The 27,576-nt window shown below is 33.6% G+C and overlaps 1 protein-coding gene across 4 annotated transcripts in view; it reads right to left on the reverse strand.

Moving 5' to 3' along the window:
* Nucleotides 1–11,197: 11,197 nt before the first annotated feature.
* Nucleotides 11,198–27,576, reverse strand: part of LOC143232673 (integrin beta-PS-like) — a 41,633-nt gene continuing 25,254 nt past the window's right edge. For 3 of the 4 annotated variants that reach the window (XM_076468386.1, XM_076468388.1, XM_076468387.1), the window contains exons 10-17: nucleotides 25,205–25,344; nucleotides 22,945–23,017; nucleotides 18,583–18,664; nucleotides 18,113–18,222; nucleotides 16,954–17,043; nucleotides 14,967–15,087; nucleotides 12,845–12,952; nucleotides 11,198–12,587 (exon numbers count right to left, since the gene is read on the reverse strand). In XM_076468386.1, the coding sequence (XP_076324501.1) occupies nucleotides 12,442–12,587; nucleotides 12,845–12,952; nucleotides 14,967–15,087; nucleotides 16,954–17,043; nucleotides 18,113–18,222; nucleotides 18,583–18,664; nucleotides 22,945–23,017; nucleotides 25,205–25,344 (870 nt within the window). In that variant the 3' untranslated portion in view covers nucleotides 11,198–12,441. The remainder of the gene's footprint in view (nucleotides 12,588–12,844; nucleotides 12,953–14,966; nucleotides 15,088–16,953; nucleotides 17,044–18,112; nucleotides 18,223–18,582; nucleotides 18,665–22,944; nucleotides 23,018–25,204; nucleotides 25,345–27,576) is intronic. The other variant, XM_076468389.1, reaches the window with a different exon arrangement.

Below are 27,576 nucleotides of genomic sequence, written 5' to 3' on the forward strand. Positions count from 1 at the left end.
AGTTTGATCTAATTTCGTTTACCATATTAAAATACTGGTATAATAAACTTCTGTCTTTTTTTGTTTTTCTGTCTATTTAAATAATACTGTAGTTTTTGTTTCATATATAGTGAGAAGCATACAATACATTTTCTACGATCTTATTTGAATGTATAATCTTTAAAAGTATTTCGTTTATTCAGGCATGTGTGCAGTTTTCACCTAATACTTGGTCTATAGAGTCGTTTATTTTACTTTTATTATTCGTTCTCTTGATGTATCTGGCTCTGAGTGTTCCTATGTAGTTTAAATAAACGGTTTATTTTGCCTCATTGTTTGTTATACGTGTTTGAATATGATATCATGCGTCACATTACCTTGTGTAAACTGCACAGTTGTCGTTAAGAAATGTTGAAAATGTATGTTATGGTAGTTTAAAGTACGAAATGTGAATAGGGTATATATTATAGTCTATACTGTGTTTAGGTATACGCTGATGCCATGAGAATAATATTTATGTGTTTTAATCAAAAGCCATTTGGGAATTTGTGCAACAGCAGGTACATAGATAATAATGATTTCAGTTATTTCTTTGTTTAAACTTGTTGCAAACGTTTTGCTTGTTATTCAATTTAATATTTCATATAACATATGCTAAACGTACTTTTGTTTTATTAGCATATATAAACAACATTAAAATGTATTAAAATGAATACTTAACTTAATTTAGAATTCATACTTAATTTAGGCTTTCTATAATGATTTTAAAACTGTAGTTTTAATTGAATGAATTTTCGTGCTTGAGCTAGCTGGGCTTGTCACTTTACTTACTTTACTGACTGTGGTATGTGTAGGAACAAGGAATTTGGCTCTTCTGATATCAACATACGTTTTTGCTTGTTGTGCACACGTATGTGGAGCTTCTGTAACATGGCGTTCTCCTGTCGTGATATATGTATTTTGCATGGGAGATTTGGCACGTGTAGAGAAACCCAAGTTGTATTTTTGTAGAATCCACTGCTTGTTTTAAAAGAGAAGAATCTTGTATTTCGTTGTGCATAGAAATGTTTTCATTTACTTCCAACTTTAGGACTGATGTTTGAACTACTTTTGTCTTAACGTTAAGGCTTATTTCAATACATCAGAACATTTAAAAAATTCTACAGAATGCACTATATTTACGTTATTTTATAACTTGTTTATAACAGCTGCTTTCATTTCCTTTCATTTTCCCATAACTTTGTAAGCATTCCTTTTTTTCAATGTAATAAGTTTGTACAGCATAGTTTTAATACGGCTAAAGTTACAACGAATTTGATGTTGGCTAAATTAAACGTTCATTTGTTGTGTTTTTAAATCTTATTCGAATATTTTCATAAGTTGTTTGTTTTTTATTTCGCGCAAAGCTACACGAGGGCTATTTGCGCTAGCCATCCATAATTTGGCAGTGTAAGACTAGAGGGAAGGCAGCTAGTCATCACCACCCACAGCCAGCTGTTGGGCTACTCTTTTACCAACGAATAGTGGGATTGACCGTCATATTATAACGCCCCACGGCTGAAAGGGCAAGCATGTTTGGTGTGATGGAGATTCGAACCCGCGACCCTTGGATTACGAATCGAGTGCCTTAACCACCTGGCCATGCCGGGCCTTTTCCATAAGTTACTCTTTTGTAATTTCTTCAAAGCTTCTATGCTACATTTTCACATTATAACATCACCTCCTTCAAACAAGTCTCCCGCGGGTACAGTGCTACGCCTTCAGATTTGTAACGCTAAAATCAGGGGCTCGATTCCCATCGGCGGAGTCAGTAGTCCAATGTGTATTTGTTGTGTGAAAACACACACACACTTCAAACAAACTCTGATTTAATTCCTACCCAAAATAACCTTTTCTAAAATGTCAGGAATAATTTACTAGAATATATATAATATTAATACTGAAAGTTAAGTAAAATAAATTAAAAGAAAGGGCTGAGTTAAGAATAAATCTAAACCTCTGATTTGTGATAATTTGTGTAAAGTAAAATAAAACAAAATCGGAAGGAAGTACTGCGTTAAAAACAAATTCAAACCTATGAGTAATTAAAGTTTATATGTATATACGATAAAACCTTTTTACTGGTACAACTAATATTAACTGCTGATTCAATTTACTATATAATTTAAGTCAAATGAAGTAGTGCTTAACTAAAATTTGTATACTAGCGTAATTTAGCCATACTTAACGTAAACTGGTGTAGGAAATTTAAGATGTAATTTCGAATATGTTTCTTTTCATTTTCCCCTTGCTTCATTTGTTGTGTTGATTTTATTGAAAATGGGTCATTTATACTAATAATAATATCAGTCTTACATAAATATACACACATAAAGGGAAAGTGAGAGAAAGATGTCATATTGTGTATACTGACGAATTATTACGTTGAAAATGCAGAATTCAACATATTATATTTCAAGAATGTGGGTTTCTGTTTACCTTAGGTCACATCCCTGATTGACCTTGAATCTTCCCCTTTGGGACAGAGGTAAGTATATGAATGTATAATGCACCTAACGGATTTACCGTTGTACATTTATTTTAGTGACGACGCTTGTTTCTGTATAGTTTTTTTTATGCATGTGACGTATATTCTTGATTGTGTATTGCGCAAGTCCCACCTGTTCTCGAAGTTTATAGAGAGTTCTTGAAAGTGAGAATCAACAATACCGTGTTTACTCGCTTATAAGACGGGGATTTTTCCTCGAGATTTCGGGCTCAAATTGGGGGCCCGTCTTATAGGCGAGGTCTACAGACATAGAAAATAATAATAAATACAGACATAGACGAAGGCGGGAAACCTTAAACGACCGGAATTAGCTACAGTTTGTCAGTGGATTGTGGACTCTTGGAACGAGATTCCGTCAGATATGGTTATCAGATCGTTCCTCAAATGTGGAATTTCGAATTCCATTGACGGCAGTGAGGATGATGAACTTTTCAGTGAGTTTATCGGCGACAGAGATGACGTAGAGCAGGAGGAGAACACGGAGGAATGTGACCTCTACGATGATGGATTGTCCGAGGAGCAGTTTTATGAACTGTTTGGAGATAGCGACAACGAATAATTTGAAGGCTTTTGAATTTCATAACTTGCATACTGATTTGCTGTGTTCTATTAAAGTGCAGTTTGCGTAAACTCTTTTAATACTTTGAAGAAATGTGGTTTAAAAGTTAGCATAAACGTACTTTGATACTGAAATATGTTGTGATAAGTTTTGTGCGTTAGATTGTTCTTTGTTATGTGTTTTAAATATGAATATTTATCATACAGTAAATAAAATAGTTGATGAAATTCCATTAAACGCTTGAACACCGAGTTTGGATTTATTCATTTATTTTCACTTTTCTATCTCTTCTATTTTTCTCCTTCTAATCTGAAATCGAAATATCGTATACGAAACCCAAAATTAGGTTTCTATTAATTTCCATTTTTTTCACTTTTCTCTCGTTACCTGCTTTCCTTCCTTCGTCTTATAAACGAGTCTAAACAGAATATCGACAATCTCTCAGGTGAAGTTGGGACCCGTCTTATAAGCGAATCGTCTTATAAACGAATAAAAACGGTATTTGTTTACGAAAACGCGCTAGAACATTGTTGAAAGATCTAGAAACATGTGATCCATATAAAAAGCATCTAGCAAAATAAAAAAGAAGAGTATTTTATTGTACAACTACAATCAGTACATCTATAGGCCTAGGAAACTATAATTGTGATTAACGCCTGTTAATCATAAAACTACAGAAATGAACAGGGAAATTTTTTATAGATTTTGAGCATTACAGCATCAGTGAATTACTTCAGACGTTATTAGTTCTTTGAGGACATTAAATATCGTCGTCGGTAAAAAGCAAGCTGTAAGCGTGTGAGGCCACTCAAGCTAACTAGCTTAAGAGAGGTGTGTGACAATATCAAATCAGAAATAATTTGCTCGTTGTAGACCTCGATCATCAATAAAATATTTAGTTCTCGACCAGATATAAAAATCAGTATTATTTTCAGTAAATTTGTAAAACTCTTGTACATAAACCATTATTTGGAATACCTATTAATTTGGTTTGTTTTGAAATATGCAAACTAAATTATATTTACCATAATCTTTGAAAAAAATCTACTTCTGACATACTGCAATGTTTTTGCAATGCAGATTTTCTGCCTTTATCTTGAGAAAAGGTCATGCAACCTGAAATAGGATGACTAATCAGCATATATAACGTATATCAAAGACAAAATACATAGCTTCGAGATTACAGTGATAAAAAACGCATCATAAATTAATAATAAAACAAGTTAACAAAGGCTGTGATCTGTTCAGAGTAAAGGATGTAAATACTTGAAGTAGATTAAGACCATCCATAAGGCTATCTCAACAACATTTCTTGTGAAAGATCAGTTCACTCTAATATTTTCGCGATTGTTCGTCTTGTAAATATGAATATTGTTTGTTAAAAAAAAAGAGTACACTTCAAGAGACTTAAACATTTTTTTCTTTTTCCAAAAGACTGTTTTTACAATGTCACCTATCTTTGTCTTCCGAGTTGTATGGCTTCTTTACACCCTGACGCATTCAGTAATACCATTTGATTTTCTATACCAGATACTTTGAACTTGTACTTATCCAATGAAATACGCAATTTGAAGAATGCAAAATATGAATAATGTATGAAGATATGAAGTAATGCGCAGAATGTATAGAATAAGTATAATACTTGAAAGACGAATGACAGGGCTGAATTTAAAGTATAAATCTAAATGATAAACATCAAAAGTAAACGGCGCTTTACAAAAACTGTTTAAACCTTTAACGACAGTACACTTGACATATTAAATATGGTATAAAAAAACCATCTTACTTGTTAGTCAACAGTACTTCCCAAAGGAAGGTTTGTCTTTTACTTTACGGTAAAAAAGTAAATAGAGGATCATAGGATGTTCTCATAACAAAATGATATGTTAATAATTTCTTAATAATTCATGATGACGAGAAACCCTCTTCAAGTATAAAATGTATTATCAAGACGGCTGGTATGGGTATGAAACTTTGGTTAAAATAAACTACAGAATAACGTTTCGACTTTCTCAGGTTATCTTCAGGCTAATTAAAAAAACAAAAAAAAAAACCTGAAATGTGGTATTACATCTGTAACTAACAATAAATAAACAAATTTAAATGTTTATTAGAACCACAAATTGTTTTATTTAGTGTTTTTACGTCTTTCAGTTTATGAAACGAAATGATGTTATTTTTATAGTGTGTCCTGGTTTTCATGAAATTTTTACTGTTTTAGTGCTTGATACAACGTTTACAGAACATGATAAAAAAAAGTAAGTACAAATTTTCCCAGCATGTTTTACCTTAAACCACAAAGCAGAGAAGTATGAAGGCCGTGAATACAGAATACATCTTTCTCGTATTTAAACAAAACAGTTTTCTACAATTTAAACTTAATTTTGAGAAATATCAACGAAACTTTATCGTCCGTTATCAACACTATTTAATATTAACTTTCAATTAGAAAAAGAATGAAAATAAACTCAATAATAAGTAATTGAATATATTATTCTGATGTTCTTACTTATAAATATTAGATTCTGATTCGCAGGCCCCCCGCTAGTACAGCGGTATGTCTCCAGATTTACAACGCTAAAATCAGGGGTTCGATTCCCCTCGGTGGGCTGAGCAGATAGCCCTATGTGGCTTTGCTATCAGAAAACACACACACACTGATTCGCAGCTTATTTACGGACCCGGCATAGCCAAGCGCGTAAGGCGCGCGACTCGAAATCCGAAGGTCATGGGTTCGCGCCCGCGTCGCGCTAAACATGCTCGCCCTCCCAGCCGTGGGGGCGTTATAATGTGACGGTCAATCCCACTTTTCGTTGGTAAAGGAGTAGCCCAAGAGTTGGCGGTGGGTGGTGATGACTAGCTGCCTTCCCTCTAGTCTTACACTGCTAAATTAGGGACGGCTAGCACAGATAGCCCTCGAGTAGCTTTGTGCGAAATTCCAAAACAAACAAATAAGCTTATTTACGTAAATATTCATGTTTAGAGATAATATAGGAAACTGTCACGTGCGTGAAAAGTTTGTTTACCCAGCTTACCTCTGACAGAAAGTCGAACTGCTACTTCCATTTCATTTAATTACAAAGAACTTACTACCGTGTTTATGTTACTTTGTTTGTGTGTGAGATGTCTTTACTATAGTTGCGCTACACCACTTAGTTTATAGGATCTGTCAACCCCGATTCTGTTACTATTTCCTATGGTAATAGGACAGAGTGTTGGTGTTAGAAACTGTTCCACTTTAAAGAGTCATTATTGTGGTAAAAAACAGAAATAATTTCCCACTAGTAGATCGTTTGTTCAGGCGGAGATATCAAGAAGAATTTATGTTTGACAAAAAGATACCTGGAATTTTCGTAGTTATGTAAAATAAATGTTACTTAGGGCAACATGAATTGCTGAAAGTTATCGTATGTAACTACCAAAGTACATTAAGATGACCATTAGTTCTAACAGTTCCTAGACATCCAACACAGGTACACGTAGCCACTAAGACCGTTTTATTATTATTACTAAAGAACTCTACACTTTTAAAATACGAATTATTTTATTTTTACTAACTTATTTCAGTGTCAAGATTAGTTTTTAATGCTGTCATGGAAGGTATAAAAAGAATAGTTAGATTAACTGTCCAGACAGTGATGACGTTAAAAGCAGAAAGTCTGACGCGGTCGAATCTTTCAAGCTTGAAGAAAGATTGAAAGATCAAAGGTTCAAACATGTGACATGAGTTGAAAACGATTCGCTCTTCCAATTCCGGTTGTGGACTCGAGACCTGGTTTTGGATTAATTTTAAACCTGACGGTTAATCCTACTGTTCACTAAGAAGTAAGCTGACTATGAGACAGGTGCTGCTGTCTGCCTCTAGTTAGCAGTTCTAAATCATTAATTAAGAAGTCACTGATCCATCACTACTCAATGTTTCACTTCAGGTGCCTTAATATTTGAAAATACCCCGAACGAGGAATACTTCGAACAGTTTAAGTGTATTTCTAATTCTTAAAAGACAGGTATCTATAACATAAAACTGTTTTACTGTTATTTGCCTATGATAAAAATAATAACGTCATATAAAAGCAAATTTGTTTTGTGACATAAAATTACAACATCGTTCGAACAACAAAAACGTAACCTCGTAGCAAGTCATCTCCCTCTCCTAGTGGCTCAGTAAAAAAAAAAAAGAAAAAAGAAGATTGAATTTGTTAATTTTGCGCAAAGCTACTGAAGGGCTATCTACACTAGTAGTCCCTAATTTAGCAGTGTAAGACTAAATGAAAGGCAACTAGTCATCACCACCCACCGCCAACCCTTGGGCTACTCTTTTACCAACGAATAGTGGGATTGACCATCACATTATAACACGCACACGGCTGAAAGTGCGAGCATGTTTGGTGCGACGGGGGTTCGAACACATGACCCTCGGATTACGAGTTAAGTGCCTCACCCAATTGTCCATGCTGAGCCTTTACTTAAGATAAGGCTATTACAATTTTGAAAGTTACACGAATTAATTTTAACATGACATATAACATATCTTTCTTTTTGATGAAGTAAATAACATACATTTCCAGAATTTGAACAAACATATTATTACAAAAGCTTAAATTCTTTTAAATGTCCTTTGATTTGAGTTTATTTTGCACGAACTATGTATTTAATAATCTATTCACTAGATGGCAGGTGTAGATAATGTTGTAATGAATTCTGAAATTGAGCCTTTTCTTGTTTTTGTTCATAAACAAATAAAATATTTAAAATAATTTGCTTACGAAGAATTGCAATACTTTGAACATTTAATTTATTGAAACATTCAGTAATTATGGAACTCAGACAAAAAAATGGCATTGTTACAGTCTGTGGTTTAAGCTGACTCATATTTCAATTATCCAAATATATTTATGTGTCACTGTTAATCATGACAAACGTTTCACAGTAGCAGATCAACAATGTTTGGTAAATACCGAAAATGTTCTCCGAGTTTTAAAACTTAGCTTTAAAGGTAACACCGCTAATAAAAGTGAGAATAAAACGTTGTCATAGAGTTTGTTTCTTGTTTTAATATTTGGTTGTGCCGCTTAGGGACTGAAAGTAGGCAGGGCTGAGTTCATGATGTCTCAGATTAGGGCTTCATACAATTCCAAAGTGCTTCTTGGGTTTCTCTCTCGCTCTTTGTTACCCATTAACCTCTGAGGAAGGATTGAGATATGAGCTGTTACCCAACCAGGGTAGTACCTTGTCCCTTTTCTTTCGAAGATATTCCTCACCTGAAGCAATAAAATGAAACCTAAGATATTTGTTAACAATTTAATAAACTTATTTTCATGAATATCTTCGATATACTTCCAAAAAGAATTTGTATCTTGTGGAAAATTTTATAATCACGGTTTGTGGTGTTTTTATGAGTTCAGTACTTGCTCAAGGTTAACTAACTTAGTTACCTGTTACTCTGGACAAAAATGGTTGAAACAGTGTCCTGATAAATATCAGGCTTGTTATGTTCTCCTGAAATATTAATGATACTTTGTTATCATCGAACACGAAACCAGTGCTCAGTAATTTTTATCATTTCAATGGTAACGGATACATGAATAAAATTTGCTGTGGAGGACTGAATAATATTTTTCTTCTTACTACACCTTGTTTGATATTGATTTTTGTATGTGGTGAAAATATTTTGCAAAAAATGTTAAAGAACGTCATGTGGGGAAAGGGGCAACAGTAGCGATTGTTCATAAGCTTACTCGTTTGCTACAAATAACAGTTTCTGTGAAACATTTCTAGTCAGCCTGGATTAACACATATATGCAAATTATGGCATAAATTAGGAACCCAGCTGAATTGGGGGCCCATGTAAAGTCATATTTCTTCCCTCCTCTCCCAAACCTTTTGTAAGTTAATCTTCTAGGAAGGTTCTGCCGTAGCCCAAACCTTCTGGTGTGGTTACACTGCCCTGCTTTTGATGATGATCCTACTGAATAACTCTCCAGAAGACCAATGGAACTAATGTCTTTCCTTTTCTTAAGGAATTTAAAAACCAGAGAACAAATAATAACAGATAAATATTATTGAGACCCTAAAACCTGAGATTGTTTCTTCAACAACTCAAGAGATTTCAGTTGTTAAGCGAATCTCCTCTACTCAGAAGAACAAGATATTTGAAGTGATTATGATTGACATTCACAATAACATACCGCACCTGATGATGTAAAATCAGGCTATTTAAAGCGCTTGGACCAAGCATATATTCCAAACCCTCTTCAGCGTTCCCACTGTCAGCAGTTTGGACATTCATAAATATCCTATAATATATTTAATCTGTACTACGTTCTTTTACTCCTTCACTGCCAGATATTATTTCTCTCTTGTTTTATGATCGTCTTTTACATTCATTATACTACTTAAATCATTCTCAGGAGTATCCTGACAATCCATGGAAATTTGATAATAGAAACACATTTGTAAATATTTACATTTGTATCGACAAGAAAGCATTATACAGTTATACTACTGCAGATTTTAAGCTGCAATATTCCTGATTACACTCACCTTAACCTGTTAACACTAAAGTATTCTTGGATTCTCAATGTATTGAAACTTAAATAATCCTGGTTTCTCAGAGTATAAAAACCTACTTAGTATTGAATTAAAATACACTTTAACACGAACTTATATTTGGGTATCGAAGTGGAGTGCTTCTGAGTATCTGTTTGCATCTGTATAAATTCAGTATCCTATTATTATTTTCCTATAAGTACTTGGAAATAAATCCTCATGGCTTTTCATTTATTTGTATTGAAGTTTAAATGTGTCTAATTATCAATTTAGAGCTTGTATAGCCTATAACATTATTATTTTATGCTCATGTATAACATTCCTCGAATAATTCACAAAAACAAAAAGAGTAGCTCAAGAGTTAACAATGGTTTGTGATGACTAGTTATCTTCCCTCTAGACTTTCACTGCGAAATTAATAGCTCTTGTGTAGTTCTACGCAAACTTCAAAAAACAACACATTTGTGGCTTGATGTGTATTATTTTAATGTATATTGTGAAAAGTGATTGAACTCACTGATATCATAAATTATTCTTACACACGAATATCACGTTGAAGTGATCTGGAATTACATCCAGTCTAAATACTTGATCATCACAACTAAAAAGTAACGAAAGATAATAAAAAAGTACTAAATTATTCAGAAAGTTTAAGTGAAAGACAATTAATAACAAAGACAAAATTAGTGGTCTAATCTTTTATTATTATTATTCCTTTAATAGTAAACGTTTTCTAAATCAATTTACCATAGTGATCGATTATACATTAAAATTTACTTTTATAAGAAACCGTGTGTGTTTTTCCCCAAATTAACAGTCATTTTGTAGTATGCATTTTTTCAGATAGTTGTTATTGTTTATTTGCTACTTTTATACAGATTATTTTTTTTTACTATTTTCTAATTGTTTCACTGATTTAGTGAAAATATCCTTTTAAGTATAAAAACATAAGAAATAATATTAAGTTTGCCCGGTCAATAAGTTATTTTTCATCAAACTGTAAATGTTGCAATAGCTGTGAAAAACAATGCAGATTATAAACAGAAAAGCTCTTAAACACTTTTTCTACACTTAACTAATGAAAACAAAGCACCCCGAGAATCACTGTCTTCTGTATGTAAGACAGTTTTAGATGTAAAGAAGTACTCTTGTTTAACAAGATTTTATTTTTTCATTTAGGGCTTACTTACAATTTTCATTTTTTACGTAATTAATGTAGAAGAAATATGAATATGATAAGTATTATACAAAGTCAATGATGCTAAAATGTTCTAGCTATAATACAAATAATCTCCGTCGCATCAAACATGCTCGCCCCTTTTAGCCGTGAGGGCGTTATAATGTTACGGTCAATCCCACTATTCGTTGGTAAAAGAGTAGCCCAAGAGTTGACGGTGGGTGGTGATGACTAGCTGCCTTCCCTCTAGTCTTACACTACTAAATTAGGGACGGATAGCATAGATAGCCCTCGAGTAGCTTTGCGCGAAATTCAAAAACGAACAAACAATACAAATAATGTTATTTTTTGAATAATCTTATGTGAGGTTAGTAAATAATAGGCATAAGCTAAAAAACGTTTTTATTCAGTTTGTTGTTACAATAATACATTTTGTTATTTATATCCGTTGTATACAAAACTGTAGTTAAATACGTTAAGCTATAAATACTCACAATTTGACCAAGTAACATTACACAAAGGTAAACAAAATGTTTACTCCAAAAACAGGTTATTCATAGAAAACTCTGACAAAACTATGTTGAATATTATTTTACATCCTTTGAGTGTGTTGTCTTATTTACGGAGAAGTACAAAAGATACAAAGAGCAGAATATAATATTATAAAAATAACTTATAAAAAATGTAAATTTAAATGATTAAAATACGGAAAAGTTTTAACTTTAGAAAATAAGAGTTACAAACGTAGTTGGCGATGTACGAATTGGACAGAAGAAGTTAATTTTAGGTAAAGTAAAAAGTTTGTTGAATTATGTTTTCAGGAAGACAAATTATAGAACAATTGAACTTGTGAATGTTTAGTATTCAAAAATATTTATGATAAATATTTAAAACGTTTCAGTAATAACATACGAATAACAAATTTGCAGGATTAAAATATCAGAATATTACATTATTTAGCTTCTATAACTGGATTAGAAAAGTTAAGTAATTTTTAAGTGAATAAATTCTGTATGAAATTATTGTATTACTTTAGCTCATTGAAAACAAGTTTAAAAAAATTACTCGTGTACAATTATTCATATTTTGATAGAGTTTGAAATAACTTGTTTGGCCTATAAATTAAATTACCAACAGAAATAAAAAATATTAACAGTTGTACATTTTTGTTCAACAAATTAGTAATGATCACCAAGTATAAAGAAACTTGCATTCATTGTTCACTCGTCTAATTTATTTAGTATTTTCTGCTCTACTAAAATCGAATGATGTAACAGATTTATTAAACAGGCAAAATAAATTTAACTAATGTTAATTACTTAATGTAAGTTATATTATAGAATGCCATATTTATGAATAATACTTTTTTCTTAAAAACGTAAATTTATATTTTGGAATTCTAGATTAGATTTATAATCAGACGTTTTGCTAGTATCCTTTCAAAACACAAGATTCCAATGTTCTAACGATACCATACGAAACATCTAAATTCCAAAATAATGTAACACTACTTCTTTAAATTATAACGTATATTCTTTTATCGTTACAGAATTATTATTAATATTAATATGAAGTTAAGTACTTGAAATTCTCCCTCAAAACAAAAAAGCAAACACTAAGTGATAAAAGTTATTTTATTATCAGAATAATCAAAATCATAGTCCAAACATAATTATGATGATGAACAAGCAATGATGATACTCCACCTGGTGTCGAAGATTGAGTGGTTGTGGTGTTCATTTGGGGCTTCCAGTTCAAACTGTTTCGTGGACACTCTTTTTTAAGATAATAAACTCGTGTCAGTACAGCAAATAATAATGCATACTTATAATTTATGTAACTTCTTTCAAAAGTTGTATTCTTTAAATTCTGACTTACTTTAATATATAACTATTTTAAGGAAATCTGTATTGATTACACGGAATTTACTTTCAATTTACAACTAATGTCAGAGCAATACTGTATGTTTTCAAATGAAATGAGATTGAAATTTGTCAAAAATGTAATAAGTTTTTCGAGTAGCTTTTCTTACCTTTTATCCGCAGTACCTTCAGCATGTTAACCTCTGTAGGTAAGTACGTGAAATAGAAGCTACATGAGTCATAGTCAAAATATCTACAAAGCATTTCGTCATCAGTAGCTGAAACAATGATAATAATATATATTTATAAACAAGTATCACACTACACTAAAATAAGTAAGAAAAATTTTAAATATAAATGCTTAACAATACCAAAACTTGATATAATCAAGGTATCGATGTAACACATAGTCGCCTAAAACATACGGTACAAATGACACTTTCATTTTACTTGTTTTCAGTTATTATATCTACATAATTGTTTACAACTATTTTAGACTGACTTAGTTTGTTTTTTACGCACCCCATCCAAACTAATTTACGTTTAAGTATAAACGTATAAAGACCACTGAAGTATACTCACTAATCAAAGTACACTTTATCTTATTGTATACTGTATTTATCTTATTGTATATTGTATGATAAAAGTGCCAGTGCAGGTTCCCCAGTGGCATAATGGTACGTATGCAGACTTACAACGCCACAAATCGGGTTTCAATGCTCATGGTGGGCAGAGCAGAGGTAGCCCATCGTTTAGTTTTTTTTGCAAAACTAGAAACAAATAAAAGAATTTATAGTTCTACTTTATTTTAAACGAAATTTCTATTCATATTGTTTATAGTGTAACGACCCACTCTAAAGGTAGCCTGTATATTTAAAGAGACATTCCACGTAAGCCAGTTACTAACCAAATTAATGAATATATAACGAAAAGTACCAATATGTATTCTATAGTTTAAAAAGACTGGCTAATCTTCTTTTGTAATGAATGCTAGAACATATTTGTAATGATATCGTTACATATTTTCCAAATATTATATATACTGAGAATTTACAGGTAAAATTTTCTTTCTTTGTATTTTAACTAAAAAGAAATATAACATCTCACGATAAGTTGATAATAGATTGAATGTTCAATGCGATAAACCTTAAATTCTTAACAAAATTTTAGACTATGTTCTGAAAAGAAAACACTCGAACTAAATAATTATTGCAATTATGTTTGCATGTTACCAAAAGGTACTTGTTAAACTTGAATGTTTACGATCTCCCGCTGGTACAGGGGTAAGTTTACGGACTTACACCACTAAAATCAAATAGCCCGATGTGACTTTCCTATATGAAAACACACACACAAATGTTCACGCATAATTTTTCAGAATATTATCTTATAATGTTTTTTTTCTACTTTGTTTTGTTTATTCTTAAGCACAAAGCTACACAATGAGCTATGTGCTATGCCCACCACAGATATCGAAACCCACTTTTTTAGCATTAAGAGCCTCCACGCATTCTATTAAATGGCTAGATGTTCTATGTAATTATATTTGTGTGAAATGTCAAGGAATATATGATCTTTCATATTTAAGAGTATCTACCAAATGTATCCTTGGTTAGTTAATATTTGCTAGATAACAAGGGATTGTTTGTTTTTTAATTTCGCGTCAAGCTACACAAGAGCTATCTACGCTAACTGTACCTAATTTAACAGCGTAAGACTAGAAGGAAGGCAGCTAGTCATCACCAACCCCCGCCAACTCTTGGGCTACTCTTTAACCAACAAATAGTGGGATTAACCTCACATTATAACCCCCAGGCTGAAAGAGCGAGCATATTTAGTGTGTCAGGGATTCAAATCCATGACCCGTAGATTGCGGGTCGAGCGCCATAACCACCTGGCCATGCCGGGGCCGATGAATATTTCATATTTTGAATGGAACTTATACCATATTTGCATTTATTATTTTTTAAGTACTTGGTTGATAAGAAAAGTGCAAAAGGAAAGAAAAGGAGTTACGAGTAGCGTTAATGAATAGATTGGCTGGCTATAATGTATTGTATTCTACACACAAATATAAACTATCAATCCTAAAAATAAGAAACTTAAACCAATATCCGTAATTGAAAAAAAAGCAAAATTTTAACTAAAATTGCTAATCTCACAAAAAAATAAATTTATGTAAGCGTTGAATTTTCTGGGTTTTGCGATCGTTTAATTTTTTTTAGGTGTATCATTGACAATTTCAGTCCATTAATGAAAAAAATTATATACATATACTAAAAAATAACTTACTTTGTAGTTCCTCTACAACTCGAATGGAGATATTTTCACAATCTTTGAGACACATCTCTGGAGTGAGTGGTCCTGACTGGAAAACTGTACATTGCACGCATGATTTATAATCATTACAACTCTGAAACAGAAATAACGTAATAAGAACCTTTAGCAATAACTGAACACAAGTATTTATATAAGCTTAGTTGTTTCAGAACGTCGCGCAGAGCTATAGTGAACTGAAAGACTAAAGGGAAGTCAGCTACTCACAACACTAAATATTGAATTACTATTGTCTAATCCTGGGGTGAGCAACCCTATAAAGAAGAAAAGCCCTTTTTTTCGAGAGACACAATAAGGCCTAATGATCGAACTTAATGCTAAAACATTCTCTGCGTGGACAGCGGTAAAATGAGGACTCTATTTTTCTTGGTGGACTCAGCAGACAGCCCAAGAGCACCACTCTGCTGACCTCTGGTTTAATCGAATCACTAGATGTGATTGTACTGTTATAACACATTTACAGCTCCATTGTAGCGAATAATAATTTTAGACTAAATGGTCATGATCATGAAGTTTCCAATTCATCCAGTCTGGTCATGTTAATCACAGCTCAATCTTCCACTGGCGAAATTAGTTTATATTGATATATATGATACATTACCAAAGTTTGGAGACAGCTTCAATGACAATGAAGAAAACTTCATAATAAATGTGCAACGGTTCGATAAGATTATTTCCTTATCAGGTACCTGATAGCAATACATTTATAATAAAGTTTGTTCTTTACCCAGTCTCAAAATTTTATTTTCTAAAAGTGGATTTCTCGTCATCAAATTTAGACTCGAATTTAATGGATACGTTTTCCCGTAAGCTGGATACGATTAAACTGAAACCAAAACTGAAACTGTTCTTACAAAACCAGGCCTGGTTTACGATTACACAATGACAAGTGCGAGTAACATTGGGTGTGAATAAAATCATGTACTTAATGATGAAAGGTTAGCTGGGAAATATTATCCTTTATTTAGCTCACCACAGTGGCACAGTGGTATGTCTGCGGACTTACACACTAACAACCGGGTTTCGATACCCGTGGTGGGCAGAGCACAGATAGCCCATTGAGTAGCTTTGTGCTTAATTGTAAACAAACAAACAAACAAAACCACAATGAATTTTTTTGAGTAAGAATTCCAGGCAATATAAAGGCTCACAAGGGATACTTACCAATCCAGCTTATATAATGAGAAATCCTTTTGAAGTAAAAATGTATTCTTAAGACGACTGATATGGGTAATAGCAATTTAATTAAGATAAATGAAGATGACCTACGAAGGTCGAAACGTTGTTTTATACTTTATTTTAATTAAAGTGCTAATACCCATACCAGCTGTCTTAAGAATACAATCCAGCATATAGTCTAACCTAGCAATCAGTAAATTTCTCCTTTTATTGTCCTTCCAAGAACGACCTATATTTGGAATCGTGACACTTCACCTACGTTTTATACTTAGCTGAAGTGTTGAAGCGTACAAAACGATAGAGAAAATGCATTGTACTTAATGAAGGTTTTGTCGAGAAGAGATACGTGATTGTCCGTATCGACAACGTTCGAAACACAACTGGTGGATGTTTAGTGAAGGTAAGGTAATATAATTAGCTCAAACAAAAGCACTCGTAATATGTTCTTTATGTTCTTGAGTTTATAAAACACAAGTTCTGTTCATTGACATCGATTTTTATAACTATTTAGCTTTCACTAAAAGAAATACGAGCTTTAGCATTCGTAGCATTTTGTTAGAATCTAGAATCGTTAGTTTCGAAATAATTTCGCGTGTTCTTGATTGTGCCAAAATATTCCTAGCAAAAAGAGTTAACAAGACAAAACTTTTAGAAGACTAAAATAAGCAGTCAAATACAAAGTTCAATATTCATAATAATTTTAGTATGTATTTCAGACGTTTAACCCATAAAAGATTATATCTCATTTGGTCAACAAACCTACCTTCATGGTCTCACATAACGCACCATGGCCTACTCCATCAAAACACAAACAGTGCCCATTCTCACAAATTCCGTAACCACTGCATATTTGCTGTTTGAAAGACAAAGACAACAGAATGAACCGAAATAATCTGACTATTGTGTGGTGTCCTTAGAACTAATTTCTCTTCAACATCGCACAAGAATAAACCAAATTAAAAGTTACTACTTAATTGTTTTTACGATTATAGCGAAAGGCTTGTTTTGTTTTGAATTTTTGAACAAAGCTACTCGAGGGCTATCTGTGCTAGCCGTCCCTAATTTAGCAGTGTAAGACTAGAGGGAAGGGAGCTAGTCATCACCACCCACCGCCAACTCTTGGGCTACTCTTTTACCAACGAATAGTGGGATTGACCGTGACATTATAACGCTCCACGGCTGAAAGGGCGAGCATGTTTAGCGCGATGGGGATGCAAACCCGCGACCCTCAGATTAGGAGTCGCACGCCTTAACACGTTTGGCCATGCCTGGCCCAGCGAAAGGCTTATTTCTTATCTTAGAAAATACAATGAGCAAGGTCACAGTTTACTTTTCTGGGTTTATTTGGGACAGGCCTGGCATGGCCAAGCGCGTAAGGCGTGCGACTCGTAATCCGAGGGTCACGGGTTCGCGCCCGCGTCGCGCAAAACATGCTCGCCCTCCCAGCCGTGGCGGCGTATAATGTGACGGTCAATCCCACTATTCGTTGGTAAAAGAGAAGCCCAAGAGTTGGCGGTGGGTTGTGACGACTAGCTGCCTTCCCTCTAGTCTTACACTGCTAAATTAGGGAAGGCTAGCACAGATAGCCCTCTAGTAGCTTTGTGCGAAATTCCAAAAACAAACAAACAAACTTATTTGGGACAATATATGGTTCTGCTAGATGAAGTCTTCATTGTGTCTTGGTTAATCTCATTGCTATAGAATGTCAAGTTTGTGTCCCCAAACATGACTATCAAACACTTTAAATTATGTATTCAGAACTACCAACATTGATTTGATACAAAGGTTAAAACACACTAATAAAAAACAGGCACCGGTATTTTAAAATTCTACAGGACATATCAAAAACTGGTTCTTTTTTTTACGAAAGAAAAACAATATATATATATTTCTCGCAAAGTCGTAAAGATACTGGTATTTACCCCATTATTTCCTATACAGCCGTCAGTAGAATCTGTGATTTCACAAGCTGTCCCCGACCAACCTTCTTTACATACACATTTTCCACAGATACATTCACCATTGTCTATTCCTAAGAATAAAAAATTACAGTATGTTAATACACGAGAAAAGCAGTTAAAAACAAGTAATATAACATAGTGTATGAAATTTAAAATGATAATTTTGTATGAAAACAAATTTTAAGTAGGATTGCGATAGTGTTTTAGAGTTGTACATTTAACTACGACATACTAGATCAAATTATTTAATTATACAAAGCTTGAGTGGTAATATTTATTAATTAAATTGCAGTAAATATATTTGTTACCAAAGAAAAACATTTTTAGGTGTTAAGGTACTGATTAAGTAAATATCTTTAATCTCGGTATCAAAAATACTATTTTGTTTTTAGGAGCGCATCAAAAAGTGTGTGAAAAAAACGAAATATTACCTCCACATATATTTGAGTTATACCGATCACAACTGAAGTTGTCACATTCACAGTACTGTCCATACACATATTCTTCAGGGTTCTAATCAGAAAAAAAAGATAAAACTTAGCTTTGGATTAGTATTGTGAATCGGTTTAAAATTTTAGCATTTCCATGAGACCCAAATATAAAACTGTACGTATGGATGTTCACAATCTATTGTAACGTTACAAGTACACATGCCTGGAATTACAGTCTCTGTTCTACTATCAATAGTCTACGCGTGATGATCACGACTATGAACTCTTGTTCTTGTAGCGCATAATACAGTGAAGGAAGCTTCTATGTAGTGAAATAGGGATAAAAAATCTATTAAGCATTAGCGTATGACGAATTTCTAAAACCCCTCTGAGCAATCCAATAGCTCCATAGAAGATGTTTTGATTTGTGCAGCATTAATTCCCATTTTTAATTCTATCTCAAAGAGGGGGTTTTCTTATAACAAAGCCACACTGAACTATCTGCTGAGTCCATCGAGGGGAATCGAACCCCAATTTTAGCGTTGTAAATGCGTAGACTTACTGCTGTACTACCGGTGGATCTTTATCTCAAGGAAGACCTGCCATAGTGGCTTGAAGGCGTGGCTCGATGCTTTGTTTTAACGAAGCCATATTTTATTGACATACAGTAATAGTATTTCATCCACGCATAGTAATGACGATGCGTTAGGCCTGATAATACACAGAAATAACAGTGAAAGATTTCACGACACTATGGATGTTTAATTTACCATTATTGATGTAACATCCTTGGCTTAGCGACAAGTCAGCAGGCTTTCGACGCTAAACGTAGAGTTAAGAACCTGTGGTGATAAAAAAAAGCACAGATAGCCCATTTTTCAGCTTTTTGCTTAATAACAAGCAGATCTATAAATGTAACTTGCAACCATCATTAAACCCATATATCTCACCATATAGGTCAAGTGAATTTTTTCTCTGCTTTCCCAGATTTAAATCGTTCAAATTATCTTATGTACAATGTCGAGGAATGTTCATAATTTTTGTATTGGATTATTTTCGGTAGCGTTAGTTTTATTGTATGACAAATCGCTGGTCGTGAAGCAGAAAGTTTGTTCGCGCCCTCCAATGGCTCAGCAATAAGTTTAAAGGCTTATAAATTTAATAGCTTAGTTTCTATATGCGTGGTTGGCACAGCACAGATAGTCTATTGTGTTGCTTTGTGCTTAACAACAAGCAAACAAAAGTTTTTAATTGATCAACTGAGATATCTGGAGATATTCAAAAATGTGGCAAATTTTAAGGATAATTTTTTTAATGTTCAAGAGAACCATATTCCTTATAAAACTGATTGATTGTTTGGAATTAAGCACAAAGCTACATAATGGGCTATCTTTGCCCTGCCCTCCACGGGTATCGAAATCAGGTTTCTAGCGGTATGAGTCCGTATGCATGCTGCTGTGTTACTGGGGAGCTTTTTGCAGAAAAAAGAAAAGGATGCGTTTGGTTTGAATTTCGCGCAAAGCTACACGAGGGCTATCTGCGCTAGCCGTCCCTAATATAGCAGTGTAAGACTAGAGGGAATGCAGCTACTCATCACCACTCACCGCCAACTCTTTCACCAACGAATAGTGGGTTTGATTGTATCATTATAACGTCCAACGGCTGAAAGGGCGAGCATGTTTGGTGTAAAGGGGATTGGAACCCGTACCCGTGGATTATAAGTCGAGTGCTTTAACCACCTGGCCATGCCGGGTGGCTGCAAGTAAAAAACACCACACACAACGGGCTGGCTTACAAAGGGTATAAGAGATTAAGTTAAATAAAAGCATCACAAAGTTAAGAAATTTACATTGATTGACATAACGGTAGATTTAGGAGATTATAAAAGACCAAGAAAGTTGACGAAGCAGGAAATTAGGACATGAAAAAAGAATGCATGAAAAAAAAAAGACTGGCTGAAAATTAAAAACAAATGTAATGGTAGATATTTTAAAAAACAAACAAAATGTTAGGATGAGGTGGGACCACTGAGGGATGATTAAGCAAGGTTTGTATCTGCTGATTACTAAATGGCTGGGTTATTAAATTCTGCTTTTTTCGCTTCTATTAATGAATATTAAAGTAGTATTCCTCGTTTTGAACAGTTGATAAATGGAAACTTAATTAAATAACAGTTGATAAATGGTCTAACAAGATAAGTGCATTAATTCTGAGCTGGTTAAGAAAACAATGAAAAAAGTAAAAAACGATGAGACTCCTGGATCAGATTATAATACCTTTTTTTTTTTTTAAATTTTGAGCAAAGGTACATGAGGAATATTTGCCCTAACCATCCCTAATTTAGCAGTGCAAGACTAGACGGAAGACAACTAGTCATCACCACTCACCGCGCTCGACTCGTAGTCTGAGGGTCTTGGGTTTGAATCCCCATCACACGAAACACGCTCGTCCTTTCATCCGTAGGGGCGTTCTAATGTTTAGTCAATCCAATTATTCATTAGTAAAAGAGTTGACAGTGAGTGGTGATGACTCTCGTCTTGCATTACTAAATTAGGGACGGCTAGGGCTATACTGTGTGTGTGTGTGTTGTGTGTGTGTGTGTGTTTTCTTGTAGCAAAGCCACATCGGGCTATCTGCTGAGCCCACCGAGGGGAATCGAACCCCTAATTTTAGCATTGTAAATCCGTAGACATACTGCTGTACTAGCTGGGAGCAGGGCTATACTAGTAACTACATTCTCTATGACTAAATGGTGAAAAATAATCAATTAAAGAATAAACCTCCTTTTTTGCTTCATCAATGCAAAACAGAGATGAATGCATTTATAAATGCATTATAACATGTAACGATGTAAGGGTAACAATGGAAATACAATTATACCAAGATCTTCAAGCTCTAGGTTAAAAAAAACATGTAAGATTTTTGAAAATCAAAACAACAGATAAATGGAATTTATAAACAACAGAGTAACCGGTGTACACAAGTAAAATTATGAAAATGAAGTTTAAATAAATCACGACCATAGAAGCAGTGTATGTTTTCTTATGACAAAGCCACAGCGGTCTATCTGCTGATTTCACCGAGAAAAATCGAACACTCTGACTGTAGCGTTGCAAACCACTAGACTTACCGCTCTACTAGCAGAGGGCTTATAGAACCAGAAACAGATCATTGAATTATAAATAAAGTAGTTTAAAAACAAAGATGGTACAAAAAGGTCACATGAATAGAACTCAACAAAATGAAGTGTTATCTTCGAAAACTCGAAAAAAACAACGACTCTGCACTGAAAATGCCAAGTTGAAATATTATTAATTAAAATCAGATTCAAATGCATTTTCTCAGTCCACTACTAATCTCTTAACTTTTTTGGCCAAGAAGATGACAAAAAAATATCAGAAAATGGGGTTTTTATTTTTTAAAGCTCTTTACGTGTTTGGCCAGAATTTGATAATTTGACAAATTGCAGCCGCATGAATCTATCTGATAAAAATAAATATACACACAAAAACATCAAACAAAAATTTCTCACCCATAGATAACAAATTAAACTAAACCTACTGAACAAGGCCCGGCATGGTAAGGTGATTAAGTCACTCGACTCATAATCCCTCTATTCGTTGGTAAAGGAGTACCCCAAGAGTTGGCGGTGGGTGGTGGTGACTAGCTGCTTTCCCTCTAGTCTTACATTGCTAAATTAGGGACGGCTAGCACAGATATCCTATGTGTAGCTTTGCGCGAAATTCAAAACAAAGTAAACCAAACCTAGTGAACAAATACCCTGGAATATAGAGTGTGACTACTGTCTTACAATTCATTAATTTTATATCTTCCATTTTCAGCAGATACTTACGAATAACAGAGGGTTAATAATACTGAGTTACAACTATCTTTGCTATTTCACAATTTAGGAATCTAAAGACAAATGTGCATAGCTGTAGAAATCGTAGAACATCTTGCTTCCTCATTGCTGACTCTATCATGAAACCATATACAGCAGTTTGGTTGCAAGAGGAACGAAAACGGTCGAAACTTTTAAAAAAGTTCCTAAGCGGCTGTAGTAATGACGTAATCAGTACCACATACAAGAAATGGCCCCGAATGTCAAGCTTTCCATAGGGTACCAACAAATCATATATGTTCCAAATATGTAAGTAAGTTCTACCTATGGAGATAAGATATTTAACCACAATATATTCCTACAAATGTTATTGAGGTATGAATTTATCTATTTAGTGTTTTGTAGTAAAGACTAAAATTACCAGTCAGTGAATATCATGGGATATTGTTTAAACAAAATTGCGGTTTATTTCTATAATTATCTTGTGTAATGGTACTACAATACAAAACAAGCAAACTTACTATCCGAACGTCACAAACACAGCCATTACACGCGCACTGTCCTCGTCCAGAACATAAATTTACGTCAGTTGGGCTGAAAATAAAAACCATGTATTTTTATGCTTTTGTACAAAATTCCAGTCAAAACACTAGATTCTTACGTTATTAACATTCGAGTTGTTGAACGATGTGGTCGATTGCTGATAAAAACAAGGTTAAAAAAAAGGCAACTCTAGAAATAACAGGATTTCATAAAACACCAAATAATAGGTAATTTTTGGATATATTGGTATCTGTTGTTAAGTGTCGGAAAAGTAAAATCCTTAGAAGATAAGTTTTTAGTTATCTAAACGTTGCATGATGCTGTGAATTACATCATTAACATATTTAAAACTGAAAATGATTTAATGAATAATATTTTAGAGAAATATTCCTACACTTCATTGGCTATCAACAACTCACGCTCTTCAGAATCTTTTGGCACGAGCGAATTCCACGTGTACCCCGATCAATTATTATAATTTATTCACGTTATGAAACAGTTCCGTACTATCGAGGTTTCAGTGCACGTAAATAAATATCTCAACTGTTTGGCGCGGAGTCAATAGAAAGTAATTAAAATAATTTCCCTGCGTGATGAAATTAACTTAGTGTACAAGACAAACAGTTCTCGTTATAAAAAAGTATAATGATACAGACAACTGTTCATATTTTGCATACCATTTTGAACAATTACTTAAAAACCAACAACTTTTTCTCTAATATCTCCAATAATCTATCTGATAATCTTAAATAGAAACAGTGGGTTTTCCTAGAAAAAGAAAAAAACTAATTGAGAAAACATTATTTGGGATTGAAGTGTTAATAATTTTTATTAGCACTAATTCTACTACTAATTCTTGGTAAATATCGTCAACCAATTATAACTTAGTATTTTTTAACCCGTACGACAGCTTGTTCGTAATATACTAAACGGCCAGCGCAGAGATTTCAAGATTCAATAGAACTGTTCCTGATATTGACGGACCTTCATGGTTAGGGAGCTTGATTCGTAATTTGAGGGGCACGGATCTGAATCCCAGTCATGCCAAACATACTCGCAATTTCACCTGTAGTGGTATTATAAAGTTTCGGCCAACCCCACTATTCAATGGTAAAGGTAAGCTAACAGTAAACGGTGGGTGGTTATAACGAGTTGTCTTCTCTCTAGTCCTTTACTGCTAAATTAGGGACGGATAGCACAGATAACACTTGTGTAGCTTTGAATAAAATTCAAACAAACCTAATTTTAAACCACCGACTGCAATCTATATTACTATTCTCTCATAGCATGCTTACAGATGATAGTACAAAGCAAAAGCAACAACAGAATGCAGACTAAAATCTTGGATATTCCAATCGAGCATTGGGGGAGGGCAGCCCCAGCGAGTTCACCATTAGGCCACGCCCCAAATCGAGTAAAAGTAAAAGTAATCTACTTACACGCCGAGTAAAAGACCTTCAATTAGTCTTAAAACTAAATCATGATACTGTCTGTGGTTTCTTTGGAATGATCAGTATCATATCGACACTATCAAGTACAAATACAAATCATTTGGTAATTCACCTAGGAATTAACATGCTTTGTTCTCTTTAATTATGTAAAACTTATTTACAGGTTAAAAGTGTTCAGATAGCTCGAGAAAGTCTTATTATGGCAATGATTAATCGAAAGTTAGGGTTTCTTCCTTTTTATTAATAAAAATTTCTTTGGAATAAGTAAATATTGTCTATCAAACATAGTGTTGGTGTAAACGTGCTCTGTATTCAATATGTTTGATTCTTTTTACTCTGATTTTGATTAACTTGCATTCAGGGTTACTGATGATGAGTGAAATATTCTGAAACTAGTATAACCCAAAAACACACGTTAGTCAAAGTGTAGATTGAACTGAATCTTCTTTAAACTTAGACTTCGAGATTAAACAATTTTTGGAATACTAAGTTCATTTATTAAATATCATCTGTATAAAATGTTAACTTGCATTTCAAAGTCTGTCCTTTAATACTGGTGGTTTCCTTTAAACAAATAAAATTTACTGTTTAACGTCATTTAAATATCAAAAAATGAAATAAAAATCGCTGATGGCTTCAACCACTTTAACTACAAATTTCTATGATACTATAGACGATAAAAATGTTACCTACATATATGCTATGGGTTAAAGTTTTCAGAACATTTTGCCACAAGTTGAAATATAAAATTATACATTCGTTTTCGAATTACAAATTATGCTTGTACCTTTTACGACAGTGCATTTTCCAGGGATCCAGCAGCTGTTCATTGTTACATTCGCAAAACCTTCCAAAATATCCAATATTACAAGTACATATTCCACATGAAAAATTTCCATTGCTACTGCATTTCTCACTTTGCACAACCTATGAATTGAAAAAAGACAAAAAGGTCAAACAAATATGTAATAGAACATTATAGCATAAAAAATCATACCCACATGATTAAACTCAAATGAATTGACTTGTTTTCATACCGCTTTCACTAATGGTGAGCTCCCCTATTGAGTTTGTTTGTTTTGGAGTTTCGCACAAAGCTACTCGAGGACTATCTGTGCTAGCCGTCCCTAATTTAGTAGTATAAGACTAGAGAGAAGGTAGCTAGTCATCACCACCCCACCGCCAACTCTTGGTCTACTCTTTTACCAACGAATAGTGGGATTGACCGTCACATTATAACGCCCCCACGGCTGGGAGGGCGTGCATGTTTGGCGCGACGGGGATGCGAACCCGCGACCCTCAGATTACGAGTCGCACGCCTTAACCCGCTTGGCCATGCCGGGCCCCCCTATTGAGTAATTGTACGTTATTAATTGTTTAAAGAATCGATGTGAAGAACTGGCACAAAATTGGGGAGCTCATTTATTTTATTTGTAAAATACACAGCGGATTAGTTGTAATGTTCATGGTAGTTTTGTTTATAGCTATCGCTTATCTCACAGATAATTAAGGGCTCTGAAACCAATAGAATCACAGATCCAAAAGCAATCAACTGCACGAATAGATAAATAATTAAAAAAAGCTAATACACAACACACACAGTGGTGCAGTCTGCAAGCTTACGACACTAAACGACCGGGTTTGAATACCTGTGGTTGGCAAAGCACAGATAGCCCTTTGTCTTGTTTTTGCTTAACAGTAACACCCATCGGAAATTGTAAGGTTAGTTATAAAACCAAATAAACAAGATGTTGAAGTGGCTATATGAGGTGAAAATAAGCTTTTTTTTATTGTCATAAATAATTAATAAGCACACATATGATTGTGTTTGCATACTACAGTAATAGGTAAATATATATTAGGTTGAGGAATAATTCGTGAGCGTTTTTAAATAATTTCATTCAAGCATTACATGCAGGACTATACAATACTTCAATGCATGAACACATTACACCCAAAACATTTATTATGATACTTTATTTCATGTAATACCTAGGTATATAGTATGCATTGTTTTAAAAGAAATTGCAAGAAATTAAATGCGAAAAGCAGATGGTGTCGAAAATGCTCGATTTTGTCCACTTGACATTCCATTTAATGAGCTGAAAATGAAAGCAAAAATTAAAGACATATGAAAATCAAACACACCATCTATTAGAGCAAAACATTATCTACCAAATGACATGAAATATTTTGCGAGAGCGTTTCATTTATGAATATATTTTTTTAACTTGAAAAAACGCTCACGAATTATTCCTCAACCCAATACATAATATCTCTAAGTTTTACCTCGTGCTGAGAATAGGCGAAATCACTTATATGAAGCAAAAATAGATAATCTCGTTGTTTTATGCAGGCCGCGGAGTAAGGTATTTAAATATACTGGAAAATAAATTATTACATGTAATAGATAGTATTTTAAAATAATATTTAAAATATATTTTTACAAGTGTTTCGCAGGTGATCGTGACCTTAGTTGCCGATTGCGAAACGATTTTACGCGTTCATCAAAGAAGAATTAATCCACTCAAAATTTCAAAAGCATGAATACTTTCTAAACTAAACTTTTTGTAAATGGCTGGGTACTTAATGGATTGTACTTACGAATTTTCAGACAGGATTTTTATTTTTCCCTAAGGAATAAACTGTTTAATATGTGCCCAGTATACAAAAGTACGCATGAAATATCACAGTTATTTTCCAGAACCAGAACATGAGTTACTGATTAGCGACACTCTTCAGTGTTTTTTGTTAGACCTACATTGAAGAAATGTTTAACAATGTGAGCTATTAGAACAAAGTGTTAACAATTAGGTCTTTAATTAAACAATACCAGGTAATTATAAAGAAATAACAATGACACGGGTGTGTAAATTTTATAATGCAGTTCAGGACATATGTTTGGGTAATTGCTTTTGGTTTCCACTTTTAGAATGTATCACTCTGTTCCGCTATTTCTTCCTGCTTTATGATAAAAGTCACGCTCACAAGTACAATCTTGTATTTTTCATCTTCTTCGTATATCATTTACGGATTTTAATCAGAGATGAATGACGACTTGAATCTTGAATATAATTATTTAATAACCTTTCATTCCTTCATCAAGAGCATGCTTTCTTTAAAGTTAGATTTTTCTTAAACGTTATTATATAGAGAGGT

This window comes from Tachypleus tridentatus, chromosome 11 (genome assembly GCF_004210375.1).
Source record: "Tachypleus tridentatus isolate NWPU-2018 chromosome 11, ASM421037v1, whole genome shotgun sequence".
NCBI lineage: Eukaryota > Metazoa > Arthropoda > Merostomata > Xiphosura > Limulidae > Tachypleus > Tachypleus tridentatus.